This window comes from Diuraphis noxia, unplaced genomic scaffold (genome assembly GCF_037042655.1).
Source record: "Diuraphis noxia isolate RWA-SAM2 unplaced genomic scaffold, SU_Dnox_SAM2 contig0001, whole genome shotgun sequence".
Classification (NCBI taxonomy): domain Eukaryota; kingdom Metazoa; phylum Arthropoda; class Insecta; order Hemiptera; family Aphididae; genus Diuraphis; species Diuraphis noxia.
This window is the reverse complement of record NW_028301711.1, coordinates 87,842,808-87,855,249: the sequence shown is the minus strand read 5'-3', so window position 1 is coordinate 87,855,249 and position 12,442 is coordinate 87,842,808. Positions and strand designations below refer to the sequence as shown.

Genomic DNA, 12,442 nt, shown 5'->3' with positions numbered 1-12,442 from the left:
CGTTTAATGACAACTTTGAAAATTCAATGTATTTTTCAATGAATTAAATAAAAAAAAAATCTGACAAGATAATATTTACTTTCATTTGGAATAGTTCCACTGAAATTAATCTGTAACCTATAAGACTGCCAAAGAAACTACGTTTTTTACTATATTTTAATTTGAAGCGAATTATCATAGGCACCGCCAGGAATTTTATCAGGGGGTTACATCGTGCATAGTATACTTTGATTTCTAAATAATGTTTAAATTATTTTAGTTAAATACGTAGAAATATTTTTTCCAATTATATGAATATACGAAGTTATTTTTGTTTTTTCGTCAGATACAAAGTTTTTAATAGATAATAAATCTTTTCAATACCATACATTTTTTTTAAAAAGCCAGGGGGGTGCAATTGCACTCGCTTTCACCCCCCTCGCGGCGCCCCTGCGAATTATAAGTATTTTAAAATTGTAAATTTTTTTACATCTTAAAATTTGGGGGCCGGAGTGGCGCAGTGGTCACAAAGTTGACTACGACTCACAGTCATTGGTTCGATTCATATCAAAGTGCAAAAAAAATTTGTGTAGTTTTTCGCGATAACAAAATCCCCACGCTGTCGTCTGATTGCGTCATCCAGTTTCCAAATAGGTCCACTCCACTATGAGTGAAGACCGTACATGCCTCATCTTGGAGCATATTATAGTGATATATACATGATAAATATATCAAATGATTTCCCTACTTCCCACTTATTTTGATAAGCATTGACGAAGACCTAAAGTTCGTTTCAATAAACAAATACAAAAAAAAAAATCTTAAAACACTTATAACTCGCTTCAAAATTAAAATAAAGAAAAAAGCTCATGAGATCGTATAAATAATATTCTTACCGTTAAATTTTATGAGAGGTCAATTCACTCTAACTTTTATACAAACGGAACAAAGCATGATCTACTGAGCATAAAATTTGCTATTTTACACGCTTGTAAGACTGAGACAACACACGCGGATATTACGTCCGCTTAATATACCTTCCATTAATTATTTTTAATAAATTGTATATATCTTCTATGAATGACTGAGTGAGTTAAGTGCATAATGAATCAGATTTGATTAATTTGTAATTTATTTTATAGATACCTACATTTCTTTTTCTTTTTTTTGAAATAATAGTATATTATCCTAGACTGACAAACCATCTTCACTCAGAATCGTTTTTCGTATACAATGATATCATATCATTGAATTCAAATTTAATACCATCCGTTACAGTAACCCACTTGTAACCTATACTTTACAGCAGAGCGACATCCACTTACCCGTTTTTTTTTTGTTTTAAGACACTTTTTATAGTAGAAAAATTGTTCTGATTTTCATCTTCAAGTGGTTTCTATTTGAGACTTGAGTGTCAAAAGCTAAAATGTCGTTGTAATTTACAAAATAACAGGAAAAAATCAATTAAAAAAATACGAAAATATTTACACAAAACCACTTTTCGACAAAATAGATTCGTTTTTTTTATTATATTTCAAAAACGATTAAGCGTTGACTAAAAATGTCATTATATATATTGACATTAGCATATTTTGATTTAATTGAATAGTTGAATTTTTAATTTTTATGAACTTCGTTGAAGTTACAAATTATTTAAATTTTAATATTTTAATTTTGTTATTGCGTTTTCATTTTTAACTAAATACTCTATCTATACAAATACCTTTATTATAAGCCAGGGGTGGCCAACTTATTAACACGTTTAATTTTCACAATTTAACTCAACACGTAATTTAATATATTTAATTCAAACTATTTCTATTATAACTATACTAATACTTTTACATAAGTATACACACAATAGTATACAAAGATACACAAATTTACAAAAGAAAAAAAAATAATAATTTTTTTTCTGAACAAAATTCAAAAATTTAAAAAAATGCCAAATGGTGTCGCGATCGATTCTAATTCACCTCGCGATTGACCTGTTGGCCACCCCTTATTATAATAAGTTATAACGATTGATCATTGAATGCAGATAAAAACCCGTCCATTTATTCGATGACGAGATAAATAAACTAGACCTCACTATAATACACCTGGAGTACGACAAGCCCGATTTTTATTTTACTCTACAAAAAACATAGGTACTGTTATAATATTAACCACAATCAGTGTACACTTTTAGAGCTGGTTATTATCAGATACAAAATACTTGTATTGGTTATTTCTGCCACTATAAGCAGTATAAGCGAAAACACCGTATAAGTTGCCAGAGAAAGATTTTGAGAAAAACGCATTTTTGTATTTTGAATTTTCTTAAAATCATAACACCTTGAATATTCGAATTATATACATATTATATATTAGGTATAAACTTTTGAAACTTTGTTCAAAAGCAATAATCTCATAACTAAAAATTTCTAATATTATAATGAAATAATTATTAATTTAAATTATACCTATATATTACAATTTTTAAAGAATTCACAAATATTACAATATTATTTGTAATTCAATTTAAAAAAAATAAAAATAAAAAATAGTTAGTTTAGATAATTTAGGTACTAAAAAATGTTATTATGATACGACTGATGGTTACTTATAGTAAGGCAGGAACAATTAAAAGATATGGATCGAAAAAAAATATAATTTAAAAAAATAAAATATCAAATGGCTATGTTTGGACATGGAAACAATTGGACCTTAAAAAAAAAAATTAATCAGTAAATAAAAATATAAAATTAATAAGTTATTTATATTTATTATAATACGACAAAAACTAATAAAAAATATTTAAATAAACGAATTATTTATTATATAAAATATTAAAATTAAAAATATATTTAAAACTAATAGTTATATATAATAATTATAATAAAATGTATTATAGTACGTAAAAAATGTATATAAAATACCTTAAAACTAAAAAGTAGTTATTTATATTAATTACAAATGTATATATACGTATGTCCAAAATATAATATATAAAATAGGTATCTAAGAAGTTTTTAATGTCAAGAGCTAGTTATTTATATAATTATATTAATTATATTATTACCTTGTGTTAAAATATTTTTAAAAAATCAACATTTTATATTATTGCAAAGAAATATTTTGATCGATTCCGAGTAAAAATTATATTTTATTCTAGTTTCATATATTACCATTATTTTTCTATTTTTTTAAAATATATTTTGATGATCTAGATGATCTATAATAATGACAATTTTGCTTATTTAATTAATATTTTTTTACGTCCAATTGTCTCTATTTCCAAACAGCTACATCCGTTTGTCCCAATATGTCATTTTTATTATTCATTCATATTACAACTTTACAAATTATAGCATTTGAACGTGATATAAGTGGCAACGATACAATACAAACTAAACTGCGCTGTATAAAACTGTCTAATGAAATATCTTACAAGTTTAATATAAATCAATAAATTAATTTTTCTAATAGTAGACTTGCTTTACGATAAACCAGTCCATGTTATTAAGCCAAAGTTCCATCAATTATAATTTGCATAAGGTCTAAGATAAATTGCCGTATATTTATAACAACGATAATGATTACTGTTTATAGTATAGAGATTTTACGGTGTTATTGCCTGCTAACTACCCAAGATATTTTCTACGATTTACGAAATTTTAGTTATTTGATTAATGCATACATTTTGGAGTAATATTTTAGACTTACAGTATATTCATCTATATAATCCGAATTCCAAAATTATTTTTTGTTTTACCTCATTTTTATTTATTTTTTAGAACTTATGGCGTTTTTGCTTACGATAGCAGATTACCTATATTACATATTTTAATACTAAAAGTTTTTGTTAAATTGTATACTGTGTGTCTATTGTTAAGTTAATTGGACATTCAACTAAATTTCTGTCTTAAAATAAATTACTACTTGTATATAAGTATCAAACCCTTAAGTCTACTAAACTATATCACCACTAATGAAGTAATGAACATATGAAAGTGGGTTGACGATAATTTGTCACCTATAAAATAACAAAATATCATGCAGATGCGTACCAGTGCTATTGCTGTGAACCGGAATGCTGCGGACTGAGTAGAAGATATTTGGCTCTACCTGCAGGCCCTGTTGGATCACCAATCAGTAGTTGCACTGAAATACATCTACTGACAAGCTGTGCCGGCGCAGCTTCACTTTCGGTGGACTTTTGGGGTGGCAGCGCTAGTGATTTTAGCCGGGACCCGTGACGGTTGTAGGGTGGGTTGTTTTAAAGAGCAACGAGGTGAAACATGGTAGCGGTGGCGGAGGGTGTCGGTACAAACGTCAATAATGCGTATGCGTATGGATTTTAAACGGGCTTGATATGCGAATATGCCTTCCCAGACACAATAAACATTTTCAATCGTACCAACCTGACTCTCAATTTAATTTATTTAATACATTTTTGAATATTTAGCAGAAAAATAGTTTTATTTAGTAGGTATTACTCGATATATACCTACTAAAAAAAAGTATACGGGATGAGTAAATGTTTTTGAAAAATGTTAATAATGACAATTTATATGTACATATTTATTAATTCTACTAGATACCTACCTATATGGATTCACAACTCGACTTATTCTACTTAAACAATTTAAACTTAAAAAGAATACGAATAGTGGTCTGTTGGATTGATGTTCGGTATTTATTCCGAATATATTAGGACAATACAAATGAAAACCGAATGGTGTTTGCTACCAAATATGAATGTATCATCATGGGAATTCATTGAAATTAAAAATTAACTTTAAAATAAAAAGTGCGTAATTTTACTAACAGTAATACAATTACAGGTAGCGAGAGGAAAATTTTTCGCTACACATGAATTGCGTCCCGAAATCCCTTTTCCACATGAATTTCGTCCCAAAGATATTTAACAACTACACGAATTGCGTCTCAACCATATTTAACAACTACCCGAAGTGCGTCCCTGCAACGTAAAAAATATTATTTTCCTTCCCATTTCATACAGATTTAGGACTATCGTTAACAAATTACAAATTTACAACTATCGGTAGGTTAAAAATATTGTTTTTTGTATCATTGTTATGCAATTAGATGTAAGTAAAATAAAATGTGTAGGTTAATAATATAATAAAAAAATTAATATATATATTTATATATATGTACCTATGTATATATAAAGTTATAGTTATAAAATTACAAAATTGGTAAAAACTTGAATGATACCTTCTTAATATAATCAAGACGGGGTTAATTGGCCACTTTCATATTTTGCCATATTTTGTCTTAAATAATTTTCTTTTTCACATACCATCATCCGTCTGTTTTTAATTACACGAATACTTCATTGTTTAATATAAGTTTCTTTTTGTACATTTTTTAAAACATTTATAAATTGGAATATATTCAGGTGTTCTGAGTAAAACATACTGTTAAACTTGGAAAATTATTAGTTAACTGTTGTCTATTAAATACTTCAACAGAATCTTTAATATGATTATGATCATTTGCACGTTCGATAATCTCATTTTCATTATTTAATTGAATGTATGACTTACACGTCTTTTTACAGCAGCTCCAACGTTGAACATAATTTTTTAATGTTTTATGATACTGAAATTTGTATCCATCAATATTAAATAATGTTTTATTTTTTTCGCTTAAAATCACACGTCTTTAGAGTTTAAGTTTTATTTAACATAGAATAAGGTTACACAAATGTTTACACCAAAAACACGATCGAAATCGAATTAAAATTATTATAGGCTTTACAGAACCGCTTACGATAGTTATAATTAATCGATTTAGGTATAACTTTACATATTAAATAAACTGAAAAAATAATACATAAAATAAATATTTTAATAAATAGACTGCCAGGTGTAATAATAATAAATAATAATATATAGAATAAATATTCAATAAATCAAATAATTTAGACGATGTTAAAAATTGCAAAGTAAAAATTTAAAACAAAATATATATAAATATTTTAGTTAATAGACTGAGAGCTGCAGTTATAATAATTAATAATAATAAAAATAATAAATAGTCAATACATAAAATAATCGTAAAATAAATATTTTAGTAAATAGACAGTCAGGTGTAATAATAATAAATAATAAGACGTACCTATAATAAATAAATTTACTATTTTCGAACTGGATTTCATTATACTTATCAGTTTTTAAATAAGCAGAACATATTTTTTTTTGTACACGTCCATCGCTTAACGTCATTGGCAAAATTTTTTTGGAATCAAACTTAAAACCATCACAAATTAAAATCGTTATGCCTTTTTCACTAATAACACTAATAACATTCATTTTTATAAAACTGCGTGTACCTAATATTGTTATTTACAAAACTGACCATGTTGAACGGTGATGACGGATTAATCTTTAACTGATAATCAATGATCGACAAGATTGTTGCATTTGGCAAATTAATCTGCCTGGGAAATACTGTATGTCTTAAATAATATTTTTGAAAATTATGGAAATCGATATAATCGATATCATCGATAGTAAAAACTATCGATAATCTATGGTCTACTGTGGGAGGCGATTCGAGTAGACTGTTTGGGTATACTCGAATTGCCTCCGGGTGTTTTCGGAGGCAATTCGAGTGAAAAAAGATTACCTACCTCAATTTGGGAGGCAATTCTAGTGTCGCCAAGTGGTTGCGGGGTTAGGAGTTCAACCCCCCATTGGTCTATAAAACAAAGGATACTCTCATAACTCATTAGATTTGATTGTATAATGCAGTGTCGCAGTGATAACACAATAATACACAGGTGATGGTTCCTCAAATACATAGAACGTTCTATGACGAAAACGAAGTACGAATCCAAACGGTTAAGTGATTTTAGTGATATGCCAAAAGATAAGCTCCTCCCAATGGATAATTACTGGCTACGTCACTACTCGCCCTAAATTAGATTTTTATGAATCAAAATACTTAGAAAAATATTCTGCTTTGGAATATGAAATTAAAACTCTAGGTTGTCATTCAAAAAAGCAAAACATTTAAAAAATTATAAGGATTAAAAAAATTTAAAAATATAATTTTTTAATAAAAACGTTGTTTTTTTAACAACATGAAACTTTGTAAAAAAAAACATTTTCAAAAACATTGTTACTTTTTGAAATAATGAGTGATTCATGATAAAAGAATCACTCTGTATATTATATAATACAATATGTATTTACTGAAGTTGAAAATCGGAGCATTATTTCGACAACTCATCATCAAAAAAAAAATGAATAATATACAAATAAATAAAATAACACTGCGCATTAAAATAGCATTGTAAAATCAATACATTGATCCCTCCGCTCAGAATCTAAGATGATATTATAATTTTTTTAAATAATTAAGTTTATTAAATAACGAGTTTGTTTACCTACTTAAATTAGTGGGTAATACAGATAACAGATGCAAAAGTAGATTAAATTCATTAACAGTAGGTACCTATATAAAAACAACAATCCAAGAATATAATTTATTTTTATTTTTAATAAGAAACACGGTATATGTTAATTATTTTTTCTTAGTACCTACTTATTTGTTTAGTTAATATGCACTGGCTAATAAAAAGAAACCAACGAATAATGACAATTTATTAAGTTAATATTAGATGAAAATTATGAATATATAGCAACGCGTATTTTACAATAGGTAATCAATATTTCAGCTTTAGAAACATACATAGTTAGAACTTAGAATTAACTAACTGATCGCATACTTATAGTTAAGAGATGGATTCGTGTTGCCCAAAGAAATGTTCACCATCGCCATGTCAGGTATAATAAATTCACGAAATATACTCGTAATTTTACTGCTGGGAAAATTTAAACAGCATAATATATAATAATTTATCTTGTATAAAAATTAGAAAGACATCCTCATTAAAAAAAACAATTATGATTATCTTTTCTTTTGATTTTTGTATCTATTAACGTATACGTTAAACGTTTCAAATAATGATTGTCGGTCGTCAGAATATAAGTACGGTCCATAGAATTTATAACAAAAAATATAAAAAATACGGAACACTGGTACTCTTCAAAATTTAATTTTCAGGGGTCCTAAAATATTTTTATAGTTTTGATAAATCACTATCGTCAACAAGTTAAATTTGAGTAACATGTTAAAAATAAAAATAAAACGTAAGCAATCAAAATGAACTAAAAACACAAATAAAAACATACAAAGTAGTAAGTATATAAAATATACGATTTATGATCAATAATAACTATTACACACATTTTACTATATTATTTAAAAATTGTCTGTTTTCATTTATTTAAATAAATAGTTCTCACATTCGTTGTGTAGTTTGTCTTGTAAATTTTTTTTTTAACTTTTAGGTGTTAAGGTATTGTATATATTTGATTCAAAACGGGTTAAAATATTGATTATTTTCACTCGTGGTTTCCTATCGATCGTTAGTAAAATAAAATTAAAAGTAATCGTTAATATTTTACTATTTTATTTCTCCATACAATTTTGGGAAACCTTGGTTATTTTGTATCGTACCGCAGTATTCCGCGTTTCTATAAAGACCGTACCAGTTTTTCGCGTTTCTAAAGACTGTTCCAGTTTTCCGTTCATCGAGAGTAATATAAATAGTTATTAATTAGCTTTTTGGCTACTTACTTGAATGACTGAGTGTTTCAAAATTGATTAACTATTTTTTTAATATTCATTTTTAAGAAAAATGCAGCCTTTACAGTTTGACATTACCAATACTATACAGTAGCTTTTACATTAAATTATTATCTCCTATAGATGAACAATAGCATTCAACGAGTATCTCCGCCTATGGAACTAGGAGAAGCCCCACACTGGAATCCGTTGACTCAAAGCTTATATTTCGTAGACGTACACAGGAAGAGAATTAACAAATACCATCCAGAAACCAGCTGTTATACTACCGCTACGATAGGTAAATAATTAATAAAATGTAATATGAAGACCTGCAGATAAATAAAATAACTATTGTATTTTATTTATTATTACTTTGAAATCATTTACAGATTACAGACGAATGTTACATTGTTTTTCTCTGTTTTTTTATTCAAACTACTTAAAGGTCTTTGTCAATATGTGTCATAACTACTCATAAGTGGGTGGTAGGGAGATCATTTAATCTATTTATCTATTTATCTATGTATACATCATTATATGTATGATAATACCCTTCTTCTCCACGAAGAGACATGTTGCGGTTTTCACTACCAGTGGAGTGTGTAACCTAGTTGGAAACCGGGGGTGACGCAATCGGACAAAGGCTCGAGAAATTGGTGATCGCGTAAAACCACGCAATTTTATGCACTTAGGCACTTTGCTGTGAATCAAACCAATAACTGTGTAACCACTGCACTGAGTGTTACATGTATAGTAATTTATTTTCATTTTCATTTTTTAATTCTGAAAATAAAAAATTTTCAACATAATGTATTTTTTTTTTTTTTAATTCAAAATAGAGAATTTTTAAATTTATAGTTTTAAAAAAATGTTGATTATTAACATATTTATTCAATATTTAACCATACTTAATCCATATAGCTTATTTTATACAATTTTTGAAATCGTATTATTAAGTACAGAACTAATTTGAAGTTCAAAACATATAAAAAATTTTTAAATATTAAATGAGAGTTTTAAAATATGCACTTGTATGTGAGATATCTAAATAGTTTTTGAAAAATGATTTATTTTCAAATAATTTAATATAAAAATAACATTTAAAAATATCTTAGTTACAAAATAAAACAATTGACTTTAATAAATGTTTTAACAATCAAAAGTTAAAAAAATTTACAAATTTGTTATTTTGCTACAATTTTTTTCCCAAAAAGATTTAGATCAGACTTAAAGTTATTTAATCTCAGTATTAAAACTAAAACTAAAAATTATGTATTGTAGTGAGTGAGACAACAAATAGCTATACAAAAAAAAAAACAAATCAAAACCATTGATTAGAACAAAATATAATTATTTTATTTGTCAGGTCTTCCTTTAATACTTTTTCTTTATACACTACCTTACATTGCACTTAATAAATAATTTTTACTCGTCATTCACAGATTGCTGCGATCCTTTGACTTTCATCATTCCAGTCCACAACCAACCTAACACTTTCTTGGTTGGCCTGGGGCCTGCTATTGGTGTAATAAGATGGGATGGATGTTCAAATAGAGCCGAGTATAGATATTTAAAAACGATTGACAAGACTCCAGGCAACCGTCTAAACGATGCAAAAGCTGACACCTCCGGTCGCCTTTGGGTAGGTTAGTTTGAAAATTGGAGGTTGTTGTGGAACAGATCTGCTGAAGGGCATTGGTATTTAAACCCTAATAATTTTTTCAAGGATCTATGGGACCAGAAATGAACGACAATCCAGGTTATTACCATAAATGTCGAGGTTCGCTGTTCACGATTGAATTTAACGGAACTGTCACAAAAAGATTGTCAAATATCAGTATATCTAATGGTATGGCGTGGAGTCTGGATAACAAACTATTCTACTACATAGACACTTATAAGTATGCGGTCGAAGCTTATGATTTTGATCTTTTATCGGGAAATATTTGTTAGTCACCACTACGATTGTAGATTCAGATTTTATTATTTTAAGAAACAATATTATTAATCGTGTGTTTCTTTATTATGCAGGCAATGGAAGGGTGATTTTTGATTTTAAGTGCAAAAATATAACTGGTGATCCGGATGGTATGACAATCGACACAAATGGTAACCTGTGGGTGGCTTGTTTCAATAGTGATCACGTGAGATTTTAAAAGATAATTTTTCATTTTAGTTAATGATTTCAAATGTGTATGTTTTATGTTTTTGTATTAGATTTTAAAAATTAATCCCAACACCAGCACACTGATGACGACCATCCAATTTCCTGCCTACCAGATAACATCTGTTGCTTTTGGTGGCCCAAATCTGGATCAGCTGTATGTGACCACAGCCAGTTACAATACAAGCGATGTGCAAAAATCAAAATTACCGTATTCCGGAACTCTATTTCGAGTCATCGATACATGCGCAACTGGTTTTAACGGCGTACCTGTCAAAATTAATTTGAGTTCGTTAAATTAACTATGCGCTAAAATATAAGACAATATAAGTAGCCACCGTCGTAGTAATTTTATTTTATTAAAATATGAATTGATTAGTGTTATAATTTGTATTTGGTTCATAAATATTAGCACGTCTAATCTAAGTTTATTTAAAATTTCAATAGTTATTTATTTATACAGTTAATTACAACATTTTTTTTACAAGAATACACTTCATGGTTGTATAATCGAAAATATTATGTGTAGCAACATAAAAGTTTACAGTCTATTGAATTCAATAAAACATAAGTTTTTTTAAATAATTCTCGATCACTCCAATTGTTTATTTTTTAAAGAGATCCATAACTATCGAAATTCTTGCCAATATTGCGTCACTGCTGTATGGCCTGTATGCCTCTTATCCCACCTAGTTGCACTAAGTAACTATAGTGAGGAATGTAAAACAGATTTTAACATAAATTTCGTTTTAACATTCATGAAAAAATTTAATTAGTTGCCCAAAACTATTCCGAATGAATCGTATGTTTTTTCGTCAATGGAGTTAAAAACAAAATAAATAATAAATTATATATACAATTTTGTAACGCGGATGCCGTTATCACCATTTATTAAAATAAAATGGACATTTTTCAACGTACAAAATGTTCGTGGATATTTCAATAACGACCATCTTTGATAAATTGCATGAAGAAAATTTTAGTTATGATTATTTGCAAATAAAATATTTGATATCTATTTTGTGAACGAGAGAGTGGAATTGCCGCTCTTGTCCACTCTTGATACACGCCGTTATTACACACAGGTGATCGACGTATGGTAAACTCCGACTATCTTAGGTGGAAAAAGTCAAATCAGTTTTGTGGTAGAAAATAGGGCAAGAAAATATTAGCACCCGGACGGCCATTTTTTGAATACCTACGTCAGAAATATATAATATGTATTATAATACAATAAGTAGGTACCTTTTTTAAATAACTGTTAAAATACAATATACTACAATAGTGGTTCTCAATCTTTTTTTGTTAACGGCACTTTAATATACATCACAAATCAACTCAAATCTAATGGAACAAAGAACTGTTTTCAATATTTTTTAGCATCGAAATTACAAATATCAAACGTTTTTCGCAGAACACTTAGTCGATCTCACGGCACACAGACTGAGAACCACTGCACTACAATATATACCAGGGGTGGCCAACTAAAATACGTCCATGAACCGCATAGATAAATACAATATCAAGAGCCAAAATTTTTATAAAAATTTTTTTTTTTATCATTTTATCATTAATAAGTGAATGTTATTTTTTTTTTAATAAGACGCGAGCCGCAAGTTAGCCACCTCCGGCCACCTCTAATATAAT

At 27.8% G+C, this 12,442-nt stretch overlaps 1 protein-coding gene across 1 annotated transcript; it reads left to right on the top strand.

Annotated features, from left to right (window-relative positions):
* Positions 1-7,739: 7,739 nt before the first annotated feature.
* Positions 7,740-11,097, top strand: LOC107169599 (regucalcin-like). Its single transcript, XM_015519392.2, has 6 exons — positions 7,740-7,784; positions 8,773-8,929; positions 10,074-10,277; positions 10,358-10,579; positions 10,663-10,775; positions 10,849-11,097. The coding sequence occupies exons 1-6, from the start codon at positions 7,740-7,742 to the stop codon at positions 11,095-11,097; spliced, it is 990 nt and encodes a 329-aa protein (XP_015374878.2).
* The last annotated feature ends 1,345 nt before the right edge of the window (positions 11,098-12,442 follow it).